At 40.8% G+C, this 25,778-nt stretch overlaps 1 protein-coding gene across 3 annotated transcripts in view; it reads left to right on the top strand.

Moving 5' to 3' along the window:
- The window catches only part of Camk4 (calcium/calmodulin dependent protein kinase IV), a 233,821-nt gene that overhangs the window by 123,487 nt on the left and 84,556 nt on the right, over positions 1-25,778 (top strand). For all 3 annotated transcript variants that reach the window (XR_015734720.1, XM_087896176.1, XM_087896175.1), the window contains 2 exons: positions 20,428-20,490; positions 22,234-22,316. Coding sequence is in view for 2 of the 3 variants with exons in the window: in XM_087896176.1 (XP_087752302.1) it covers positions 20,428-20,490; positions 22,234-22,316 (146 nt within the window). In the remaining variant the exon portion in view is untranslated. The remainder of the gene's footprint in view (positions 1-20,427; positions 20,491-22,233; positions 22,317-25,778) is intronic.

The following is a 25,778-nucleotide window of genomic DNA, read 5'->3' as shown; positions in this document are numbered from 1 at the left end:
AGATATTGAAATTAGATCATTATCTCATATACTGTAAATATTAACTACAGTTGACTATTATAAAACATCAAGCCATAAAATTCATAGAAGAAAATATCCAAGACTCGACTCAGAAAATGATTTTATTTGGTTATGATAATATGATTAACAAAAACAAGTTTAAACAAGTAGAATTCTACCAGACTACAATGTTTCTGCAAACAGCCAGGCACCATGCTGTTGTATTCAGATACTTGGAGGGAGGGGCAGTGAGGTAGGAATATCTCTTGAGCCAAGAGTTCAGGGTCAATCTGGGTAATGCAATGAAAGAAAAGCAATGTACTAAGCATGTTGGCACATCTGCAGTTCCAGAACTCAGAGGCTAAGCCAGGAAGAACATAAGTTTGATGCTAGTGTGAGCTACATTAAGATATTACCCAAAGGGCAGTATACAGAACTTCTCTCTCTCTCTCTCTCTCTCTCTCTCTCTCTCTCTCTCTCTCTCTCTCTCTCTTTCTCTCTCTTTCTCTCACACACACAAAACAAATAAAAAGTTCTTGCACTAGAAAATAATAATTTCAAAATGAAAATATTTGCAGACCATGTATATATTAAAGGAATAATGACATTATTTAATAAATTCAAGAGATTCATTATTAAGAAAACAAATAACTGAATATAGGCAGAGGACCCAAATAGATATCCTTCCAAAGGGGCCATGCAATTCCCAACAGATACATGAAGAGCTTCTTGACCCCACTAGTCAAATCAAAGTCACAGCAAGTTTCCCATATCTTTATTAGGATGACTATGATTTTTTTAAAATAAAGCATATGAAGAAGAAGAAACCTTGATTTATTTTGGCAGGCATATAAACTGTAAGAGCTATTATGGAAATCAACATGGAGGTTGTCTAGGAAAACTAAAAATAGAAGTAGCATTGACTTAGCAAAAACATCTCTGGATATAAAATCCCCCCAAATAAGATCACTGCCCCAAAGAAGACATTCTTCCTCCTGTGTGCATTACAGCATTATTCCAGTAACAGTCCTAGAAACAACTCATGCTCATTGAGTGATGACTGAAGAAAATATTGATTATTATGTAAAACAACATTCAGCCTTCAAGAGGTTATAAATCATGTCTGTTGCTACAACACTCATGATCCCAGAGGATACCACACCACGGGCAGTCAGCCTAGCACAGAGTGTAAATGTGATCTCACTGGCATTTAGAGTCTAAAGATGTTGAGATCCTAGACTCACGGGGGAAGAGTGACAATGGGAGATCGTGGTCCCAAGGTATGAGCGTTGGAGATGAACGACGGCGTCTCCTCTTCCCCTGTCTGTGTAACCATTGGGAAGGATGAAATCCTATCACAGACTGCACATTTACTAACTGTTACAGTGCACATAGGGATGGAGGTTTCAGTCTATTTTAAAGTCAGGCTTCCATTAAACACTGCTATGAGCATTCATTTCTGTCCTTTGGAAGTTCAGCCGAGGTCACCTTGGTCAACGATGGAAAGGAGAATAAATCAGCAGCGCAAATAGACATTTTGGGCCCAATTGAGGTCTTAGAACACATTAAGGAAAGTAGCTTGCTGATAACAAGCCATGCCAAGTGAAGCGTAACTTTTTCAAGTGCCTGTCAGGTGGAACATATTGATTTTTGAAGGGATTATTAAGCCAGGTTTCCTGAAATAGAAACCAAGATATTTCTATTAACTCTGTGACAGGTGTATGTCTAATGAAGGGAGAAGATGGCTGAATGGAATGGTAAAATGTTGGCCTGTTATATCCCCTACCATTCAAGAGACCATTTGCAAGTCTCAGCATGCATTCATTGTTGTAACTTATGGGGGTTTTGTTTGCATATTTTCTTGCCCATATATAAACACTGATTTTTTTTTATAATTCTGCTTACTTATTCGTGTTCTTACTTGCTGAGTTCTCATCGGCATTTTGTCCTCTTTGCTTTACTTTTGAACACCATGATCCATAAGTATATCATTGAGGATGGGGGAGGAGAGGGTGGAAGAAGGTGGGAAATACTGTTAGATTGGACTGGCCTATGTGCTATTGCTCAAAAACAAGCATACACAAAAGATAAGGCCTTCCGGTCACATATGATTTGTTTAAATGACCACGTTTGGCCCCCTAATACTTTTACAGTGAGAAGTTGGAGCTAAAGTGATCTTGACCTTTTATGTTGAATCTGTGGGACACAGAAAGGAAATATGTGACCAGTCAAAGAAAGAGGATAAATGAGAGGGACAAATGTCTCAAAAAGCCGATTGGGAAACACTTTGTAACCAAAGGGTTGGACCAGGGTAGCAGAGAAATTGATACAAACCCAGGGTTTAGGAGAGACTGGTGTCTGAGAGAGACAGTAGCTACACAGTCTCTTAGTATGCACCTAGTATTCATATCTTAATGAGGAATGGAAAGACCATAACTTCAATATTCATAGGGAAAAATAAGTTTTGAGTTTTATACTTTTGTTCAGTTTCAAACTGTCTTAAGGCATTGAGTTGAATATTGGTCAAAGTTTCCTCCACTCAGACAATGGAAGAAACAGGAGGAAGATGGTTGAGGAGTTGTAGAGTTCTGAAGCCACCAATTTGCTTCAACAGAACAGGAGACCATGAATGATCGCACACCAGGGCATCTCGACTGGACGAGGTCCAAACAGTTTTCAGTACTGAATTAGTTTTCAGTATCTGTCTCATTAAACACCTTGGGATGTCTCTTCAGTAGTTCTATTAGTAAAGGAGCACAATACCAGTCAGAAGGGGGTCAGCAATTAATTAACAACCAATTACCACACGTACTGCAGCAACCTTTCCCATGTTAGTGCAGAGCTCCCCATGGTGGGCGTGTTTCAGTTTGTAGAGTTTTTAGAGCTTTGTCCAAAGTACACAGAAACACACAGGACAAGGCAAGACTCCTGGGAATCTAAACCAGGCCTTTTAAAACTTGTTTCATCAAGGCCCTGAAAGGAGAAAAGGCCAAAATGAAGTCAGGGATTGATGGAGGAGGGTCATCTGTCTATGTGTTACTTTCATTGGTTAATAAAGAAACTGCCTTGGCTTTTGATAGGACAGCAGCTTAGATAGGCGGAGTAGGCAGAACAGAATGCTGGGAGAAAGAAGCAGAATCAGGCTGAGGAAGAGAGCTGCCGTCATGAAGCTGCCAGGTCAGACAAGCTGAATCTTTCCCGGTAAGCCTCTAGCTCATGGTGACATACAGATGATTAGAAATGGATTGAATCAATATGTGAGAGTTAGCCAGTAAGAGGCTGGAGGTAATGGGCCAGGCAGTATCTAAAAGAATACAGTTTCCATGTAAATATTTTGGGTAAAGCTAGCCGGGCGGGTGGTGGGAAGCGGCCTGCCACTCCTCTTACAACAAGGGATGATCGTGGTACAGAGGAACAACTGGGATTAGATGTTGTCCCTGCGAAGCTGATAAAGAAAACCAAACCCTCACTAATACAGACATAGGGAATCTGCCAGAGCTTCTAAATCACTGTAAAACAAGGGCAAGGGGTATTATCTGTGTAGACAGCACAAGCAATATATTTCTTCTCTGAATCTAGTTAAAGCCTTAGGTTAATGAGTCTCAGTATGCATTACGCACCACTGTGGTTGAGACATGATTATTCTCCAAAGGTTTATGTGCTGGAAGCCTAAGTCCCTAAGGTAATGGCGCTGAAGTGATGTGGTTTTATGAGATGATTACATCATGGGTGCCGCCCTCGAAAGAGATTAATGTAGTGTGCCAGCACTGAGCTGGCTCTCTAGAGAAGCGCTTGCTATAAAGCCAGGCCATCTCCTCTGCAGACAGATCTTTTCCTAATTTCCCACTAGCTTGTGACACAGCCTGGAGGCCTTCCCCACCATCATACTGTCACCTTGCTGTATGAACCTCCAGTCCTTAAGAATCATGAGCCAAATGAACTTTTCTTTTATTAAGGAATATCTAGTCTTAGGTGTTCCTCTTGTAATACAAAGCTAACAGAGATGTCTACTAACAAATGCAGTAGGAACAACTGGGAAGCGTGAGACGTGTGAACTACATCGTGCCCTGGTGCTAGCCCTTTAGCTGTCTTAGTGGTAGATAGGACACTCTCATGTCCCCTGCTGTGCGCACCAGGTTCCCCTGTCCTCTCTGATGCAAGTATCTATTACAAGGTAAATTCAGTTCATGTTCTTTCATTGTCTGTGTCCCAGAAATCTAAAAATGTGCTAAACAGATCATTAAATATAAACTGCCTTTTTTTCTCTCTCTCTCTCACAACATATGAAACCATCACTGTCAGAATTTTTCTTTCAGATTTTGACCTCAGAATAGTCTAGACTCTAGAACATTTTTTCCACCATGGCATCAGGTTAGTTTGACTGTTCTGATACATTTCAAGATATGAAGCAATTACACACAGCAACCTGTGAGTGGCATCTTTTATTGATAAACCAAAGCTTATCTAAGATGACTAGTCTTGCCTTTTAAATTTTGACATATTTTTTAAAAGAGAATATTAATAAAAGTCAACATAATACACACAAATAAAGTCTCCTTTACTTGCTATAAAAATTATTCTTGAACCTAAGGGGAAGATATTCATTTTTTAAAGTCAAAGATATCCTTATTTTTCTAGTTTGAAATCATTTCTTGGGCTAGGGAAATGGCTTTATTGGTTCAGTGTGCTTGCTCCTCTTGCAGAAGACTGGGGTTTTGTTCCCAGCACCTTTATTGGGTGGCTCACAACTGCCTCTAACTCCAGCTGCAGGGCATCTGGCACCCTCTTTTGGTCTCACTGGCATCTGCACACATGTACATGTACAATCGGAACAACTAGACAACATAAAAGTAAAAATAAACATCTTTTTGTTTTTAAGGTGAGTTTAGCTGTTTCTCAAGGCTGTACCTACTTTTCCCTGTTCTTTCTAAGTGACTCGAAATTCAAGAGCATCTTCACCCGTGGTGTGTTCTCCATGGAAGGGGTAAAGAGTCCTTATAGCATCACCTTTGCCAGATGCTGTCTGCAGAAAAACCTGGCCACATAGGAACACTTGCAGCTGCACATGGCTGGGACAGATGATTGTCATCACCAGTGGGGTGGGAAAGCCAATAAATACCTGATACCTGGTGAACATCCAGGGAGGAAACAACTGCCCCCCCTCCCCGCAGCACACAGAGGCCCTGCCACATGCACTGCAGACCCGCTGGCTGCTGCCTCCTCTCAATCTTGATGGGCTGAGAATGTGTCAAAGAGAAGGAAATGGCAGAACATTAATATAGTGAGTGCACATAGACACCATGCCTCTGATGTGAAGCCTTTAGACCCTCAATACGGGAGACTTGAGAAAGATGAGCTATAGGGGTACTTAAGGATATATGCAGGGCGTTATATGAACGATCACACTGCAAACTGAACTGACGCACGTTCATTCTTCTGTGTCTGATTTCTGGAGTGTCTGGTGCCTTCCAGGAAAATGGAACCTGGTGTTGACTGATGTTAAGGTAGATTCTCAGCAAGGAAGGCAGGACCAGACTTCCACACTTAGAAAAGGGAGCTGTGAACAGCTCTATCTAGAAGACCATTTAAAGCCCTTCTCCTTTGTAGCCCATTTTCCTTATTTCTCACTTAATTCTTCTAGATTACAACATAATTATAGCATTTCTCTCTTCCCTACAAAACTTCCCATATACTCCTCCTTGCTCTCTTGCAAATTCATGCCTACTTTTCCATAAATTGTTGTTGGATACATATTATTATATGCATATACATCCCTAACTATAACCTATTCGGTCTGTATAATGTTCCTTGGATGTATGTTTTTAGGGATGACCATTTGGCATGTTGTTCCCTAGGGAAGACTATTTCTTCCACTCGCAGCAGGGCTCAGTTGCCTGTCATTTTGGTATATGATTGAGGTCTCAGGAACATTGTCCACTTTGGAGTCCATTGGTGTCATCCTGGTTCTGCTCAACATTTGGGCTATCACTCTGGTGAGACTTTATGTGTCTAGCTTCTGACAGTACTAGGAGACACAACCTCACAGCAAACTCTTTGATCTTCTGGCTCTTACAATCTTCCTTTTCCCTCTTCCTTAGCATTCCATGAGCCTTAGGTGTGGGACTGTTGGAAGATGCAGCCATTGGGCTCCGCGACTTTGCATTTAGGTTGTACTTTTTGGTACAGGTCTCTTCTGGTGCATTGAGAAGTCTCCTTGAGGGGTGGTGAAGACCACACTTACCTGGGTATAAGGACAAATGTTTAGACTGTTACTAAGGATTATGCTTTTTAATTTTCAAAAATTATTTTTAGCATTCTTGAAGACCAGTAATTAGGGTCTTTGAATAAGCTCTTACTTTTTTGGGATAAAGCCCAGGCAATATACTAAAGCAATCTGTTATGAGCATAAAGGTGTTTTATATGTAAATATAGTCTTGGTAAAGGATTCATTGTGAAGATCTAATTGAAGAGTCTTAAAATGCTATTAACTCCAATATCTTTATCTGAATTATTTAATAGATTATGAAAGCATGGGTTAAATAAACACACCTTGGTTTTATAACAGAAAGCTGATGACTTAGTTTTAAGAATCACATAGATCAAAAGACTGTCTTGGGAACTCTGAGCTTCTTGGCATTCTGCCCTCGTTGTGGGTGATTTTGGAATCAGGCAAACAAGCCATGTTGTTTGACTGAAAGAAACATAAACTGGAGGCTAGCTAAGTTGCGCTATTTTTGTGCCCTCTTAAGAATTTTAAAACTGTTTTAAAAAGTATGACCTTGACCGTATAAAATTACCAAAGGTACTAAGAAGAAATGATTAGACCAGAAATATACATAAAATGTGACTGATGGTCAATTTAAAGACAACTGAAGTGTGACTCTAATGGTCTATAATAATTATCAAACATAAAAATGGTGTTAAATATTTCTTAAATTCAAAGTAATGAGTGTTGTTTTGATCCTAGTTTCTGAAAAGGTCAAGGAAAATATGTATTTAAGTGAAAACACACACAAGTCCCTTCCTCTGGCCACTGCTTGGCAGGGAAATTACCTTGGACTCTAATAGTGGATTCTAACAAAGCTGTCTTCTACTCTATGGTAGTTTCTCATGCCAGAGTTAGATAATGTTAAACAGAAGATGAGAAAAAGTTAATTTTGTAAATGTCATCCTAGGGAAGACACTGACATTCGCTGAGCACCCATCAAAAACCAAGAAGTTTCCACACACACCATCAATCCGTATAATACCACTAATGCATGGGTTATGATCAATGTCTCCATTTTGTATATGAAGAAATTTAAATAATCTTGTACAGATTTAGAGACCCAAGAGAGAGTTCACAGTAGCCAAGCCATGGAAGTGCCAGACACAATGAAAAGAAAATTTAAGTACAGGCAAGAATGATCACTACCACAAGGTTTACATTAGTGCAATTAGCAAGGGACAGCCATGATGTTTGAACGAGGCATTGATGATACGGGGCTACTAGTAATGTTTTTAGTGAAAAGGTAACATCGTATTTTCTGGTTTGAAAATATGGAAAAGACATTTTTAAAAGCTAGAAGTATATAAAACAAAATACTGACGGCTAATTATGTTACAATTGTTTTCACTGTTATTTCCTTCATCTTACACTTAAAAATATATGATCTGTTTTTGTTTTCTTGCCTGTCTGACAGTACAAGCCCAGAAAGAGAATTTAGGAAGCTTGGCTCTGACTCTCTTTTCATCGTGGGATAGAAGTTTCTTTTTGGAGAGGATTTGACCCTACTGGCATGGTCATCTTTGGGAAGATGGAGAATTCATACTTGTCCTTGTGTCTCAGTGTGTGTGGGGGATCATTTCATCTTTTTTTAGTCTCCTCTGTTGCTGAATTTAGTGCAAATCATGAGCAAAATTTTTTTACTCAAAGTAAAAGCAAGGCGTAGTGTTTGAAAGAAACACTTTCTTTTTTCTGACAGCTAAAAAACTCTGTATAAAATGGTAGGGGAGAGAAAACAGGCAGGATTTAAGTACCAATGGCAGTGGACTGGTAAAATCAGTGAATCCACCCAATATCTATACATTATATTTCATAGACTTTAATTCACTTAACCTCGGCAGAATTTCACCTTCCATAGTCAGTATTGCAATAGCTTGTGTCATATATTTAGAAACCACAGGTGACTGTGTGGGCGCTTAGAAAATCCTGATGCTTTTCACTGGCTGAGGCAGTCATTCTCCACCCCATTATTGACAATAACACACATATGAATACACACATGCACACATGTCTAAGACCTAAAATGTTAGGATGAAAACTAACTAATTCTAATCTCATCTAACCAACACGTGATCTTGAGCCAAGTCTAAGCTACCCTTTCATGTTCATCAACCACCTCCCATTTTTTTTTTACTCATCTATTCAACAAATTAATGTACACCAGGCATTGCTAAATAAAGCTGGATTTAACAATATGCTGAAAAGGAAGGATTAATTGATGTTGCTGAAGAGTTCATACTCCACTGAAGGAAAACATACACAGAAATAATAATTAGACGATAATGTGTATTTCCATAAGTGTTTTAAAAGAAATTGGATGATGCAGTTTATGGCACATGCACATGGACGTAGTTGTATATCTTGTTATCTTTTTCTTCGGCACTACATCCTAGGATGACCTTGAACTCACGATTCTCCTGTATTAGCCAGCAAAGTGGTAGGATTTTAAGCACCCACAGCCATGCCCTGCTAGTCACTGCTTTTGATGGAAGGGCTAGGAAAGGACTCTCGAGTGAAGCAAATGGAGAAAAAAAGCTAATGGAAGATGGAGCACAGAGCCATCAAACATGGCCCAAGGTTAAATATCTTTTGGAGAGAGAAAAAGTACATTAACCAAAACGGTGACTTCTATAATATGTATTAAAGCATTTTTTTTCAATCTAAGCACAGAAGTATGTTGACTGAGGTTTCTGTCTTGCTTGGCCCCACAGCCATTCAGTCCCAAAGAAGCACACAGAGGTCTACATTAATTATCAACTGGCTGGCCTATTAGCTCAAGCTTTTTTTATTAACTCTTATATCCTATATTAATCCATAATTCTTATCTGTGTCAGCCACGTGGCATGGCACCTTTTATCAGTGAGGTGTTCTTGTTGCTCTGTGTCCGGCTCTGTGTCCTCTGTGACGACTGCAGACTGACTCTTTCCTCTTTCCCAGAATGCTCCTATTCTTGTCGCCCCTCCTCTACTTCCTGCCTGGTCGCCCCACCTATACTTCCTGCCTGGCTGCTGGTCAATCAGTGTTTTATTAAAATAATACAAGTTACAAGATGAAAGACCATAGTCCCACAGCAGGAGTATACCAAAAACACATTTAAACTAGGAAGTAACATAATCTGATTTGCATTTTAAGAACTCGTTCTACCTGCTTTGTGCAGAGGGAGGTTAAGAGTCAAAGCAGGGCATGATTGTAGAAGTGTTGTTGTCTTTAAAGTATAGGTAAAGTCAGAACAGAATAATGATGTAGAATGAACAATTTTAGTGCCTTGAGCCCAGATAAGAAGGTACAGAGGCAGCCTTAGAGTTTTCCTGTGAGAGGGGAGCAAAGACAAGGCATCAGAAATAGGACTGGATAGGGTAAACTGAGCCGAGGAGATCTTGGTACAGATGAAAGAAACTAAATCAGGATTACCCCTGAGCATTGTTAATTCTGGAGCGAGAACAGAGATAAGAGGAGAATGAAGTATACATCCTCGACAGTCTTTCTCCCTCGCATTCCAGTTTCTTTCCTCTCCTCTGCTAAGGCAAACCTATTTTCTGTAGGACTCTGGCATCGTCCCAAATCAATTGTTTAAGCTTCACTCAGCTTATTATGTCCCCCAAGAATGTTAAACCTGTTTCATTCGCTGTCAGAAGAAAAGACTCTCCCCTTTGAAGTGAATTCCCAGTGTCTGTGAGCAGGAAGGTTTATACTAAGGATCTAAGAAGGAAGATCTATAGGTGACTCACTCTGGAGAAACTGCCCTTCTCCAAAGCCCCCTCTTCCACAGGCTTTGCTTTCCAAAGCATAGATGCCCTTTTTCTCGGTTAAACTTCTAGAGATGTTCCTATGTTACCCAAACTATTTCCATCTTCTATGCAAAAGCCTTGCTTTTCTCCTTTGGGGAGTCTGAAAGGAGGAGGAAATGATTGGGAACAGAACAATTAGAAGACTTTGACTTTCATAATTTTCAAAGCCATGTGAAATCTGAATGGAGTGAACAGTTGGTTAGAGCCCGTCGCTGCTGCTGCTCACAGCCGAGCTGGCTGTGCACGTGAAGTATCACCTTAGGGATTGGATTCCCCGGCTGTTTATACCCACCACCTGTCCATCCCGCCATGTCCTTGTCACCGCTCCAGCTCTAAGCCGTCACCTCCTTCCTGTTGACTCCAAACTCACTCACGCTAAAAGATTTGGGAGATACATGGTTGCGGGCAAGTAGTATGAAGTTCAGCGTGGAAGGACCCAGAAGAAAGTTTTCTTAGTTTTTTTTTTTTTTCAAAACATATCAGTAAGCTGGAATAAAAGGAGAGGAATGGAGGGTAAATTCAGTACAAAGAACTGTGGCTTTATTGATATCTTTCTGATGTGGGCGGCTTTTCCCCTGTCTTTGGCATCCGCATAAACGACAGTTTTATTCCATTTCTCTGGCCATGTTTCACTCGTTGCGTTAATGTTCTCTCATGTGGTTGTGTCCATGTTACCTTATCGGCAACTCTTTTATTGTCTCCTTCATTTTGATTCCTTGCAATACAGTACAAAGGAACCTGAGGCCTATTATTTATTTATTCATATTCTGCCTCTGCTAGAACAAAGAGTTTTTATACCCCAGAGTTGATTTATTCACTAATATAACATCATGTCCAGAATATTATCTGTATATAATAGGTGCTAAAAAGTATTTGTGGGATTAATAGATAAAAATGCTTTATTGTTGTAGATGATGAAGATAAAATAATTTTCCTTGCATTTTTATGCCTTCTCAGTAATTGGAGTTGGGAATAAAGCGAGGTGGGTGTAGCAGAGTTTTGAAGAGAGAGGGTATACTTTTTTTCTGTAGAATGAACACACCGGGGGCCCCTTAAATTTGGTGTCATAAATTTAAAATTGGAAGTTAACGAAGTTGTCTGTTTTCCCTAATGGATCTAGTCCAGACACAGAAATGCAGTAAGAGTGAAGTTGAATAAGCTTAGGGATTTGGTCTGGAAATTACAAGTGAATGAGAGAAGGGCAGATTGTGTGTAGACCAATGCACAGAGTGACAGATCGTGGACTCAAGGTTAAGGGAGAGTGAAGGCTGAGAGAAATAGATCAGTGTGCGCGGTTTGATGTCAAGGTTTCTGTAGTGTCCAATGACTTTAGGTGTAACCGTGAGAGTGGGTTGCTAAGTGGGATCAGAGTGAAAAAAATGGGAAAAATGAGCCAGAAATAAAGAAACAGGCCAGAATACTGAGTGAATCATGCCATTGCTACCCAAGTTGTTAAGAGCAATGATACTACGAGCCAAGGCAGAGAAGTATATGCTAAAAATCCTTAGAACAGGAATGAGAAAGGGGGATCCAGGATGTGACTACAAGGGAAAGTTGAAGGTTGCATGCTTACGATGGCTGGGTCATGGCAGTGGGAAGCAGGGACCAGGGCCTGTGGTGTATTTTCTATGGAAGTCAAACCAGGTCCCTGTCAGGGTCTATGCCAAAAACAAGATAGTCACAAGCTGTCTGGGTTTGGACAAGAAGAGAGAGGAGTGGAAATACCCATTCTTGGTTTGAATTCTAGAGTTATTGTGAATACTAGCATCATGTGTGAAATCCTGCATCTGATCGTATGTGGCCGTTTGATGTTTGTAGGCTCAAACACCAGGCCTTAGCTTTCAAATGCTTGTAGACTAGAATGGCTTTTGAATTGAATAGAATTCCACTTGTCAAGGCTTTTTCCTAGCATGCTGATATCAGCAGAGGCCTGCCCATGGCCAGGAAATTAAGCAGAACCTGTGTAAAAGGAAATCATTCTTAAAAACTAAAGGCACTTCTTATCCATTAGAAATTCATATCTTCCATGTTTTCACAGTGCCTCTGAGAAGCATAATTCTGTGCTTTGCATCATTCTCTGAAAATTATTCAAGCCAGAAATGAGCCAAAGAAGGCAGAGAGCAAATAGAAACAAACAAGATACATAGTCTCATTTTCTGTAAGGATAATTAAACCCACCATTGTTATTGTGTCTGTTGGTGTGGATGTGTGTGCATGTGCACATGGGTGGATGTGTGTGCATGTGCACATGGGTAGATGTGTGTGCATGTGACATGGGTGGATGTGTCTACATGTGCTTCTGGAAGCCAGATGTCAAGGCTGGGCATTTCTTCTGGGTTGCCCTCCACATTTAATTTAGACTGGGCCTCTCACTGAAGCTGGTTGATTTGGCTGGGATGGTTGGTCAGTGAACTCCAGGGCCTCTGCTGCTTCCACTTCCCCAGTAGTGAGGGACAGGTCAGTGGTACCATTCTTTGTATTTATAAGGATGCTAGGGATCCAGTTTAGATCCTGACAATTGTGTGGCAGGAATTTTATCCACTGAGCCATTTCCCCAGCTCTAGACCTGGTTTTGTGTGGATGTGCTGCTGCAATAGATGGAGACCCTGCAGGTGAAGAGAGCAGCTGTCCCTTTTAGTAGAGGTCCCCTAGCTCACTCAGAGGGTGGTGGCTCCAGATCTGGGTTGTGTGGGATGTGATTTGGTGACTCGAGTCCAGTAATGATTTGCATCCCTGTGTCTCATTTCTCCCAGCTTCCCCCCGCTCTGCCCCAACCCGTCACTTCCACAACACAGCAGCAGGATTTTAGCTTTTCCTTCAAGTCCTTCCTTCTTAGCCTGTCTTCAAATCCTTGCTCGTCCTGTCATCATTGTGGCTAATGCTCTAGAGTACATTTGCTGCTCATCCTAATGAAGCGTCCATATCTAATGAGCCGCATTCGATTCTGAGGACTATGGGGGATATTGGAGAACTATACTTTTTATATATTTCTTTTTACTCAACTTTCCACCATGAGAGCAGAAACAAACTTGGGTTTTTTTTTTTTTTTTGATGTTGAGAAACCTTGAGTTCCACAAAGTGTTGGTACCATCTGTTTCTTTTATGAAGTGTGCTGTTAATTTTATTTTTCTCATGCATAAACCTCAAAAGGTGTATTTTCTATTAAAAGTATAACACAATTCTTCATATTGGTTATTTCAACAAATTCAAGAGTGAATGAAGCTTTTTCTTTGAATCCTTTGTGTGGTTGAAGGAGAAGAGCTGAGACAGGGTTCTACAGATGCACCAGATGCCCAATCCATTTAGCCATTTTCTGTTTTATGTTGGCAGTCACAGCACCCCTCAGAAATATTTAAGTGGTAGGCATGGTTCTTTCTGATCAGCACTAAAACATCATATTCTGGAAAGCATGAACGTATCTCTATCACTGTAAGTCTAGTATTAACATTCACTGAGTTGGAGAGAAGATTCAGCAACTACAAGCACTTGCTGCTCTTCAGAGTACCTGAGGTAGATTCCTAGCACCCACGTCTGGCAGCAACAACTGTCTGTGTTCTATTCATCCCTAGGGGTTGTGACATCCTCTTCTGGCCACCACGGCCACCTGCATACATATAACACACACTCAGAGGCAAATACACAAATGCATACATAAAAATAGAAGCAAATCGTTAAACTTCAGAATGCAATGATTGGCCAAAGTTCTTAGATATTTCTTTAGATTCTCTCCGCCCATCCTGGCCAGGGATGCAGCAATGCTGCAATGCTCGTTGGCCACTGCAGGCACATGACACACAGAATTTATTCAGTTTACTCTGATTTATTTTGCTATACTGAGCATATTCCTGGAGTCCAGATGAAGAGAGGAAGGAGTGATAATATAAGCAAAGGGGTCAAGACCATGATGGGGAAACCCACAAAAACAGCTGACCCGAGTGGGTGGGAGCTCACTGACTCCAGACTGACAACTGGGGGAACCTGCATAGGACCAAACTAGAATCTCTGAATGTGGGTGTGAGTTGTGTAGCTTAGGCAGATTATGGGGCCACTGACAGAGGAATCAGGATTTATCCCTAGTGCATGAACTGGCTTTTTCGAGCCCACTCCCTATGGAGGGATACCTTGCTCATCCTAGATACAGGAGAGAGGGCCTCCGACTTGTCTCAATGGTCCTGCATCAGGGTGATGTGACAGACTTTGTTGAGGAGAGAGACATGGGAGGTCGCACCATCTCTGAGGACTGAATGGGGAATGGGATGGGAGAAGGCAGGGGGAGGGGAGGGAGACAGAACTGGGATTGGGATGTAAAATTAAAAAGATTGTTTTAAAGAATAAATTAAATTAAAATTAACCTTATTTGGATATAAAAGTGGAAAAGGGAAGGCTTCAGCTGTGTACCAGGAAGCTCTTCTGAGACTCTGGACAACCTTTTGGATTGGCACAGACAACACAGAACGTACTATAAAAATGCATGCTGTTGACAAAACTGATTTCATAGAGAAGCTAATTTTGAACTCAAAACAAATTACCAAGCTGGAAGGTTATTTTTTTCTGAAATATTACCTGTTTTGAATATTATTGCAACTAATATTACTTAACACTCAATTTTTAAAAGGTATCACAATGTGGAATACATGCTAGGTAACACAGTAAAACATTTGTTCAGAATATGTGTTCACATTAGAAAATGTCTTGTTGAAAATGAAAATATAAGAGAAAGTTAAGAGATTCTGTCATCTGCTGTTATTTTAAACCGATCAGAAATGCGTGAAGACATTAGGGAGCGTTGTGGATCACATAAGTCCTAAATATACAACCAGAAAGATGAGCCCACACTTGGGAATCAAGGACTTAGGTTCTATATATTTTTTAAAAGAATCATATAAGTAATTACAAATATATTTATTTTTGCATTAGTTAGGAAGTTATTGCTGACCTGGGGCATCAAAAAAAATGTAATCTCTATTGTAAAATTAGGAGAGAAACTAGAATGAACAAGTTTATATGTAAAATTAACAGATAAACTAGAATGAACAGGCCTATATATCTAAGTTACAAGTAGGATAATAAAGTTGTGCTGTCCGTGGGATTTATTATAAATCCCTCGATTCGGATGCTCATGTAGCAAAACATGTGGTTCACTGTGAGGCGATGGATAGGAATTTGCTTCACAGTCGTGACTCTTTTATTATCGCCAGTCATACCTTATTTAAAATAATAATAATCCTTCAGGGGTTTCTTCAACAATACCTGTAGAAATCAAAATAGGAAGATTTGCTCTCATCCAGAATTCAAGTACATCTCTCACCAGGGTGGGCTCCTGCACCCGGGGCCCTCTGAAAGCCGTGTCGAATATGGAGCTCTATGTGGATGAGAATAATAATGCTTTTTACACGCATGATTTCATCCAGCCCAGTGCCAAGGTCACGAGGCCAGTGCCCTGCAGATGGCAACATAGTTTTTTATGAGCCGCTTTGAAGGAAATCTGTCTATGTCTGGGTGTTCTCGCAAAGATTTTATACACAAGAGGAGTAGCTTTTGCACAATGGAAATTTTCCACGAAACTTACAATTTTTCCTCTAAAGAATGTTCACTCTCCTCCTCCAATCCCTTTGCTGTGTCCCAGTGACCAGACTGATTGACATCACTTACTGGTCTGTCTCATCAACTGTCTTCATGTACCATGTACACACTTAGTGAATTGCTCTTCGGTTGTTAACAGTGAGTCGTTTTTTAAATGTCAAATAATGTAAAAAATAAAACCTTTTTTTTACAATAAGCTAGTATTTAAATAATGGCAATATTTCAACCATGGAGGTCATCTTCATTGAACAATAGAGGTTTGGGTTTTAATTTGTCCTTATGCATACCTGTATGCATGTGTACCTAGATATCTGCTCGGAGTCCTTGGTGGTCTCAAGGTGGAATTAGATGCCCTGCAGCTGGAGTTACAGGCAGGTGTGTCTCCCTGTGGATGCTGAGAATTGAACCTGGTTTCCCTGCAAGGACTCTTAACAGAAAGCCAGCCATCTCTCTAGCCCTCAATGGAGACTTTAAAACAAAACACATCATTCGTCGTCTTCTCTTGACATTATATAGATAAATTTGTCCCCAAATTAGATCACTAGCTTCCTCTGAAGAGACCTTATTTTTCTTGCTTTTTGTAGGCTCCTCCAGTGTTTAATATGGAGCCCAACATATAAAACCTAGACGATAGATATTCATTACATATAAGAGACCTTTTACTCTCTGGTTGTAGGGAGAGGGTTTTTTTTTTTAAAAAAATATAGTTTATACACTTTTTTCTAATTTGAAAGTTTTGAGAATATAAAACTGAATTTTCTTCCCTCCCTACACAGAATTTTAGAGACGGGTTTATGCAAACTTCAACTCCTACCTGTCTTGTTTGCTAGACCTCTTTGTCCTCCATTGCTTTCTTCCCTTCAACGAGTGTCACTAGCAACATCAAAATCCTGGACAAAATGACACACTGTAGACAGAGAGTATGAAAGCAGAGTTCCCCGTACACACGAGTCTGTCAGACTTATTCACCAGGGAAGCAATTGCCACACATCGGTTTTCAGTATGGATTTACAAGAACTTTATGGAAAAGCAGTATGCGTTACTACTTTGTAGAGTCTATGAGTTATTGTTAAACAACCATAATTTGAGTATTAAACCTACTGTTGTAAGAATTGTTATAAATTAATAATATTTGATGATTTATTAATTAGTCTGGGGCATAGGAAAAAATCAAAGAAAGCAACATTTCAGTATTTTAGACAAGCAAATCAAAGAGGAAACAAATAACAAAACAATCATTAATGGAGGCTTCAGTATCTGGCAACATCCAATTTTCAGGAGATTCATTCAGGTCCTGCCCTAGCCGAACACTCCAGTTCTCTCAAAGCTGACCAGAGGAGATGGCGGCTTACCCATGCTTGGTCCTGTTAGAGTCACATGTCTCTTACATATAAATGTATGCACTGAATACAAACAAAACAACGAGAAAATTGTCTGAGATTAGCATAGAGATGTTTTGATAGCCTCTGTATCTGGCTATCTGCAGATAGATCTGGGTTCCCATGTGCCAACATTTTCCACTAGAGCACAGATCAGCTTGAGCTGGTGTTGGTTACTTGCACTTGGAAGAGTTATGCTCAACACATACTCTGTCAAAATTTGGAAAAGTAGCTCTAATTCAGTCTCCAGGGGAGACTGGTAAGGCAGTCTCCAAATGTTTTGAGTAGCGGAACATGAGATGGATGCATTAGAATGTGTCTTTTCTTTGTCTTTCACAGAGAAAGCCCTAGAGCCTGTCAACGTGACACGCAGTTGCTGAAGTCAGTTTCTCGCCAGCTTGTTTGTCTCTGCTCACAACGAGTCTGCCCTCCCATGTTATTGCCTGTATTAGCTGGCAGTTATGAAGATAGACAGATCATATCGTCCCTGTCCCTCTCTAGACAGAATTTATAACTGACAGTTCATTTTTGTGTGGGATGTTCATACATAACATTAATAAGTTTTCTGAGTCGCCAGCTGCCATCCATCGAGTGTAAATAGAACACATTTCTGTTTGGTCGCTATTAATGCTTGTCCTGGTTAGTTCTTGTTGTCAGCTAGACACAAAAGTCCCCAAAGCAGAAGGAAGTTCAAGTGAAGAACTGCCTCAATAAGATTGGCCTGTAGCTAGGTCGTAAGAGATTATCTTGATCGATGATTGGTGTGGGAAGGCTCAGTCCAATGTGGACAACACCTTTCCTAGACAGGTAAATTTGGGTAGTAGAAGTGAGCTAGTTGACGGTGAGCCAGTGAATGAGGTGGTGTTCTTCTATAGTTTTTTCTTCTGTTTTTGGTTTAGTTCATTCCCTGGCATTTTTAGTGATGGATTGCCACCTGGAAGTATAACTTAGCCATTTTTCCCCAAAGTTGCTTTTGGTCAGAGTATTATAGCACAGAAAAGACAATAGTAGCTAGATAATAGCTTACATTTCTTCGGCATGGATATGTAAAAATACTCTGAGTGTTCTAATTGATTTCACAAATAATGACAACTTCCATGATTATGAAGCTTTACCTTAACTCTGTAATTGTTGGTATTTTATTATATGTGATGGTGTGATGGTGAATTTTTTACTGGGTTGGGAATGTTTTTAATTTTTTATTGGTGTGAAAATTGTGGGGTTTTGTTATGTATATCACTGAATTTCAGTTTTGTTCTTCTTGTCCTTTTTCTGCTCCCTTCAACCTCGGTCTCTTTATTTGTCTCAAATATAGTTCCCCTCTGCTTTCATGTTATTTGATCATGTGAGCCTTCCTCCCTCCCTCTCTCCCTTCCTCACTCCTCTGTCTCTGTCTGTCTGTCTCTCTCTCTCTCTCTCTTTCTCTCTCTTCGTGTGTCTGGATTCTGTAGCTGAGAGAAAACAATGTTTTTCTGATGAAGTTGGCTTGTTTCACTTGCCATGATGATGTCTAGTTATAGATGAGTTCTTTATAATGTCCTCATAAACATTTTTCTTTATCATAAAAATTGAAGGTATTTATACATAGTGATTCATCTCTTTAATCAAAAAGCTATAGAGTTTGGCAAACTATTTTTTGACAGGAAAAATTATACATATGATATATTGCATGCATATATTATGTGTTGCAGCCAAGGAAAATAGCATATAAAATTTGTGAGATTCCTCTGAATATTCTTTATTTTCAAAGAATTCAATATTGTTGTTTAATATTTTCATTGAGGAAAAGTATTTATAAGATAAACATTGTTCTTTGTCTTGAGTCATGATGTGTTGTCTACACTGACATGGAATTGGATTTCTCCTCAAGCCCATGCTTCCTTCCTCCCAACAGTGACTTAGAGAGTAGAGGCCCTTCTGTATTGGAAGCAGTGTCTTGGCTTCACTCACAGTTTGCCTGTGAATGGGCATAGGTTTCTTCACACTTACATGTAAAATGTGTACCCTCCTGGATCTTGAGACATCTCAAATGACAGGAACGCTAGCATGAGCACATGATCAGTGAGTGGTACATGTGTGTGTGCAGATGCATGTGCACGTGTTTATGTGTGTATGTGTGTGAGTGTGTAGAGGCAAGAAGACAATGTAAGGTGTCCTGGCTCCAGCGCCTCCCATCTTTTTGAAAGAGTCTTTGGCTGGCCAGAACCTACCACTGAGGCTTGGCTGACTGGCCTAGAGCCCCAATGATCCATTTGTCTCTACCTCCCTAGGGCTGGGTTTATAAATATACACCACAGACTACACTTCAAGTTTTCTGTTTGCACATGACTTTTAGAGCGTCCAAACTCTCATTTCCTGAACATTAGTTGGGGAGCATCTCACATTTTGCAGATGAGAAATTTAGTGGACATTGTCCCCAAAATGTCATGTGTTGAACCTGTGCAGTGGTTCTCAACCTTCCTAATGCTGCAGCCCTTTAATACAGTTCCCATGTTGTGGTGACCCCCAAACAACCAAACAATTATTTTCATTGCTATGTCATAACTGTAATTTTGCTATGGTTATGAACTGTAATGTAATATCTGACATACAGGATGTTTGAAATGTGATCCTCAAAGGGGTCACAACCCATAGGTTGAGAATCGCTGTACTAGGGTTTCTTAGTCATCACCCATAGAAAGTAACTCTGGATTACTAGAAGAAAAAAAATTTAGTGGCTCATATAGTTATAAGGCTCAAAGAATGAATGAATCTATATAACAATATTGGAACTAGGTGATATTGACAGCAATTTTCATCGCAGTAATTTTTCCCTATGTTGACATACAGTATAAAAACTAGACATTGGGAACAGTGACGTCTGCTCTTTTTTGCTCTCGTAATTCAAAATATGAAGGGAATTGCATTGATTATTTGCACACAATTTCTGGAGAGGACACCGTGGGATGACTTGGTTCTGACAGAAACCCTTGATGCGGTCCTCCTTCCACAGGACAGTATCTGTGGGTGAGGTTGAGTTGTGTGTTCGCTCAGTGTGAAGCAGGCGCGGGAAGCGATTGGCAGCTCTGTGCGGTTGGGTGAGACTTCTATCAGTGAAAGTAAGAATAGGGACAAGCTGAGATCGACTCGTCATAGTGGTAATGGTGGTTATGATGTTTAATAGGAAATGGGGTAGATAACATGGAAAATGTATTGTAGATCCGGTGCTCTGTTACTATATCTCCTGGAGGGAGAGACTGACAGACAGAGACACAGAGACGAGAAAGACAGACAGAGGCAGAGAGACAGCACACCTCTCCGATCATATTATTTGCTGGGTTGGCTAACGATGTGTCTCATCTCTGGCACAGTCAAAATTTTTGTTAAGTTGGTGTCCTTTTTGGCTCATGACTTCTCTTTTAATGCCTTCTAGGTGGACAAAAAGATTGTCAGAACTGAGATAGGAGTTCTGCTGCGTCTCTCACACCCGAACATCGTAAGTGGCTTTCAGCTTACAATTTCAAGTCACTTCTAAGGCTGTAGAATGGGATCGTTGTTATGGGGAGGAGGGGTTCTTCCTGTCAGACAGTATGGCCTAGCTCAAGGCTGCACTGCACACATGCAATCAGTTTTGGACTAGATGGACTAACAAGGCCTAGCACGCCTCCTTTCACGCATGAAAGGAGAAAAATTGGAGAGTTTTATTTTGCTCTGGTGAAACACTGGCTTTCTCCCTCTTTTGTTTGCTTATCTCTTTAATATGCCGCTGCCGATAAGGCCTATGAAGGAGAAGGCGTTGCTTCCCAAAGTCATATCCGCCTTTGAGAGAGTATCTGCTTCAGAAATAATGCAAAGATGCAAATAAGTGATGCCTGAATGGGAGGACTGAGTGGTTCCCAGACGCTCCACTGTGCTCTGTGTTCAGATGACACTGAGAAAAATGCCCAGTGAAAAGCTTTCCGGATCAACGGAGTGAAAAAGAGCAAAATCATTTTCGCAGCAGCAACTTGATTTTACAAAATGAAGCCATCTACCTTTTTTTTTTTTTTTTTAGCCTATTTGTATGAGAAAGTTATGTCTGGGCTGATGACTTGTAATGCTCCAAGCAAAGTGTGTACAACTTGATATATGAAGTAAAGGGACACTTTGTTACACAGCGTTAATGAGTAAGAAGGTGGGCCATAGGCCGCGATCCAGGACCCAGGCTTCACACATCCCTGTGTTTGTCATTTTCCATGCCTCGGTGCATCGACTTCTCACTTGTCTTCACGGCCCCATAATGACAGCTCCACATTTTAATAAGTTCCCTGGTTAATATTTAAGAGGAAAATTGGAAGGGCCTCGTCAGCCGAGGGCTCTCAGAAGCTTCTGCAGCGGCGCTCTCGTCAAACGTCGCTGGTCAGAGCTTCCTACAGGTGCTCTCCAAATATACACAGGCTTGCTGATCAGAGAACGGGGCCGTCCCAAGTGCCTTAGGCCATTGTTGCCCACAGTGTGGGACAGCACCAGAGTTCAGTGTGCAGTGATGTCCGGGGTGACTTGGAGTGAGCAATTCTCAAGCATGACATACTCAACCATCACTTTCACGTTATCCGTGCTTCTTCTGCCTCCTCTTTCTAAGGAAATGAGCGTGCAGCGTTCTTCACACTGGCCAGTAGGTTAGCACTGACCTCCATATCCCCCGATGTCTGGAGAAAGGTCCACATTTGGTTGGATTATCCAAATCTCTACCACCTCTCTTTCCAGAGACCCGCCACAGACAAGCGGCTCTAACTGCTCAAGAGTGCTTTCCATACAGACCTGACCCAGTCTGTCTTGCCGCACCCAAAGTTCAAATCCGTTGTTTCCAGGAGAAAACATTGCTTATCTCTAGCATCCATGATGCTTAGAAAACAGTTTTGTAAAGTTGAGTCTAGAAAAAAAAAATAACCCTGCAACATTTGAGTAAATTTTGGGAGTGTTTTTAAAGGATTTTTTTTTTCAAAATGAAAAAAAAAAGTCAAAATTGAATGGAACTTTTGAAAAACCTGAGGTCACTGACAAAGCCAGCAGCTGAGAAAGAGGGGGGCCTCATGGACTCGTGAGAGTTTTCCTAATGGGGGCATGGGGGGCTTTCACTGACCTGACCCAGCCCCCTGCTAATGCAAGCTATTGCTTTGTCCATAATTTTAGCCATCTTTAAGGAAGATGGGAATGAGCAGTTGTTGATGTTCTTTCTTGATATATGTGTTTCCCTCAGATAAAACTTAAGGAAATATTTGAAACCCCCATGGAAATCAGCCTGGTTCTTGAGCTCGTCACAGGAGGAGAACTGTTTGACAGGTGAGCTGGGTCTAGAGGGTAAACAACAAAAATGGTTGCTCAATGTCACCAAAAAATATTGGAAAGGAAAAAATCTCCTAAGATTTTTCATAATAAAAGAATTATGTGAATTGATACATTTTTTAAACTAAATCTTGAAAAGAATGTGGAAGTGAGATGAACAGTGTTTGGTAAGACATACAGGTAAGTAATTTTAAAACGTGCTGCAATATCTGTTTATCGTCACAATTATGTTAAAAAAGTAGAATTTTCTAAAAATCACATTCTATTTTAGTTAAATAGTAATATTTATGAGATTATTTTTATACTGAGAACACACTTAAAATGGTGTTCTCATTATAACCCAAACACTCATGAAGTCAGCATTCTCTAAGTGATTACCTTTAACCTTCCCTCTCCTGTATGCGAGTCTTTGTAAATGGGTCCATGTTGCAGGGTAAAGCATGGTATGCCCTGGCCCGTGGTTGCCGGTTTCAGGGATTTGCTCGTAGCTCATCACTCAAAGATGCTTGAGTATGGGAGACAAGAGGATATCCCAAAATCTGGAAGAGCAGTTACGGGTCAAAACAGTTCTAGGCTTCCATGGCTGTCCCTTCTCCCTGCCCACTCAGGAGAATTGTGGGTGGCCCCTGGGGGATGCTCTGCCGTGTTCATCAGGTACTCAACCAAGAATGAAAGTGAAGATAGCAATATGAACCGCTATTCATCGTTCGTAGACATGACGAGAGACTGACGTAAGGGTCTTGGTAAAGAATCAGGCGCGAGAGATAACTGGATAAGGGAAGCCAGAAGACTGTGCCTGGATCCCGTCAGAAGTGCTGTCAGTCTTTCCAGAATGGCCAAGCAATGGTAACAGTGAGTGGATGGACTGAGAAGAAAGGATCAAAAGGGATTGGCTTTGCTTGTTGAAAGAGGAGCACTAATCCCGACTCCCAGGATGGGTTTGGATGTTTGTGTTGATCTCAGATTTACATATTGAAACCCTAACACCCAAGAGAGTGGATCAGAGGTAGCTCATCTGGGAGGAGATAAGTCCTGAGGGAGCCTCTGTGGGTGGGATTGGTGGCCTTCTGAGAGAAGCCCAAAGGGAGTGCCCACTCCTTCCTCCAGGGGAAGGAGACAGTGAAAGGGCCATGTCGCTAATAAAGCCACCCTCAGAAAGAATCAATCTGCCAGTGTCCTGGTCACGCACGTCCTAACCTCCAATCAATGAAGAATAAATGTCTATTGATGATAAGACTTAAACAGGTGATCACTCTGTGACCTCGCCAGATAAACCGAGCGAGACAAGCGAGTAGACTTTGGAACTGTGACTTTTTGACTATTTTAATAAGTAAGGTTGTGGGCGTACATGAGTAGCCTGACGGCGGTTTGACAACAGACTCGCGGTTCTGAATCCCGACTCTGCCCTGCAGAGTAAGCTAATCTGAGTGCTGTGCCTAGTCCCCCCCGAGCTTTGGAACGTATCTGAAGCTGTCCTGCACTTCTTAGGATGTATCTTATTCTAAAGTCATCTTGTTCCCATGTGCTTAGACGGCCTTTCTCCAGGGTGTTACCAGTTTGTATTTATAATGGCTCCTTTAGTAACACCACTTTAACTGAGTATTTTTATGATACGGCTTTTGTCCGGGTACAGTAATATATTTATAGTTAAGGTCCTACTGGCTGCGGAGCCGTGAGCGCTCTCTTTGCCTCTTTCTCAGCTAATTATGGTCTAATAGATAGAAACCTCATGCTCTCTAGTTATCAATAGCCGAAGACGAGAGCCCCACTTGGCAGTTACCTCTTACCAGCAGCTCTTAGCTTTGCCTGCTATTTCTCTTCGTTTGAATTCACTGTAATCCAGGGTCTCTCCTTCCCTTTGCGTGAAGCTTCTGTGAGAGAACTGGGGATGAAATTTAATTCAGCTCTAGGAAAAAATGGTAAGAATGACAATGCTGTTGGTAAATTCCATTTGTAGGAATAAATGAAGTGCTCCTGCTTCCTCGACGACTTGACAGAGAGCCAGTAAAGTATCCACCACCGTGCACGGCCCCAGTGACTTTAAGACATATTCTGCCTTGAGTATTGTTCACGTTAGCGGCATGGCTGACATCACCAAGCTTCTCCATTATGATCTTAACTCACAGTTATTCTTAAATGTTATCAAGTTGAAGTCAATCCTGTGTGTTTTTTTTAGTTAATCTACTGACTTTTCTTTTCTTTTAAACTTATTTATTTATTAAAAATTTCCACCTCCTCCCCGCCTCCCTTTCCCTTCCCCTCCCCCCCCTCCCCCTCCCTCTCTAGTCCTAAGAGCAGTCAGGGTTCCCCGCCCCATGGGAAGTCCAGGGTCCTCCCCCCTCCATCTAGGTATATAAAGTTGAGCATCCAAACAAACCAGGCTCCCACAAAGTCAATCCATGCAGTAGAATCAAAACCCAGTGCCATTGTCCTTGGCTTCTCAGTCAGCGCTCATTGACAGCCACATTCAGAGGGTCCGGTTTGATCACATGCTCCATCACTTCCAGTCCAGCTGGCCTTGGTGAGCTCCCATTAGATCAATCCCACCGTCTCAGTGTCTACCGACTTTTCTTGAGAGCTAAGAAAATCCTGACATTGTTTCTGTGAACTTAGGCCAAACTCTGGTTTATTGAGTGGCAATGATGAGAATTCATTCCTGGTCTAGTGATGGCTCTAATGGCAACTCGTAAATGAAGTCAGAGCAATAGGTGGAGGGATAATTGCATTAGTCCACGAGAGTCAAAGTGGTTGTGTTTATTACTAAAAGATACATTCTGTGGTACTTATAAAAAATTAAACAGTCAAATTCTGGTAGAATATGTATTTCATGTTGAATTTACATAAGAATGCACAGGATAAATGGTGTAGGATTTTAAAATAAAATCAATGTTTTTTTGTCTTAGAAAAGTCATATAACCTGCATGTATACATTTTATATAAAAATCCACTGATTTCTGACATATCAGTCCCAGAGGTCAGTTCTTCTCAATCCTATCTCAGCTCTTAAAACCTTAGCATCTGTCTCAGTAGCTTCCTAATGGAGCAAACTCTGACGCTTTCAGGTAAGTTTTCCATTTTTCTCTCCCAGGAAATGATTGTATCTCATCTCACAGCCAACCCAACAGAATCTTCGGACTTCTAATTAAACTTGTTTTCTCCACTTTGTCTTAAAACTTGAAATACCTGAATTCCTTGTAAATCCCTTTGTCCTGGCTTATTTTTAGAAGGTTTTGCTCACCAACGCCAAACACTTTATAGAGAGATTTTTAGAATATAAAGCTTTGAATGTTGACTCCTCTAAGAGAGCAGGTTTTCTTTAGTTTTGATGTTAAAAAAAAAAGTTTAATGTGAGCAGGCACGGGGCTACTGGGCTGATTCAGTAGTGGCCTCCTGAAGGCCTTTCTGTTTTATGCTAGGGAACCATAGATTCTTTAAAGGTCTGCTTATTGGCAGTACAGG

Source organism: Myodes glareolus, chromosome 13 (assembly GCF_982192425.1).
Source record: "Myodes glareolus chromosome 13, mMyoGla1.1, whole genome shotgun sequence".
Classification (NCBI taxonomy): domain Eukaryota; kingdom Metazoa; phylum Chordata; class Mammalia; order Rodentia; family Cricetidae; genus Myodes; species Myodes glareolus.
Note: the sequence above shows the minus strand (reverse complement) of the source record. Positions and strands in the feature narration are given on the sequence as shown.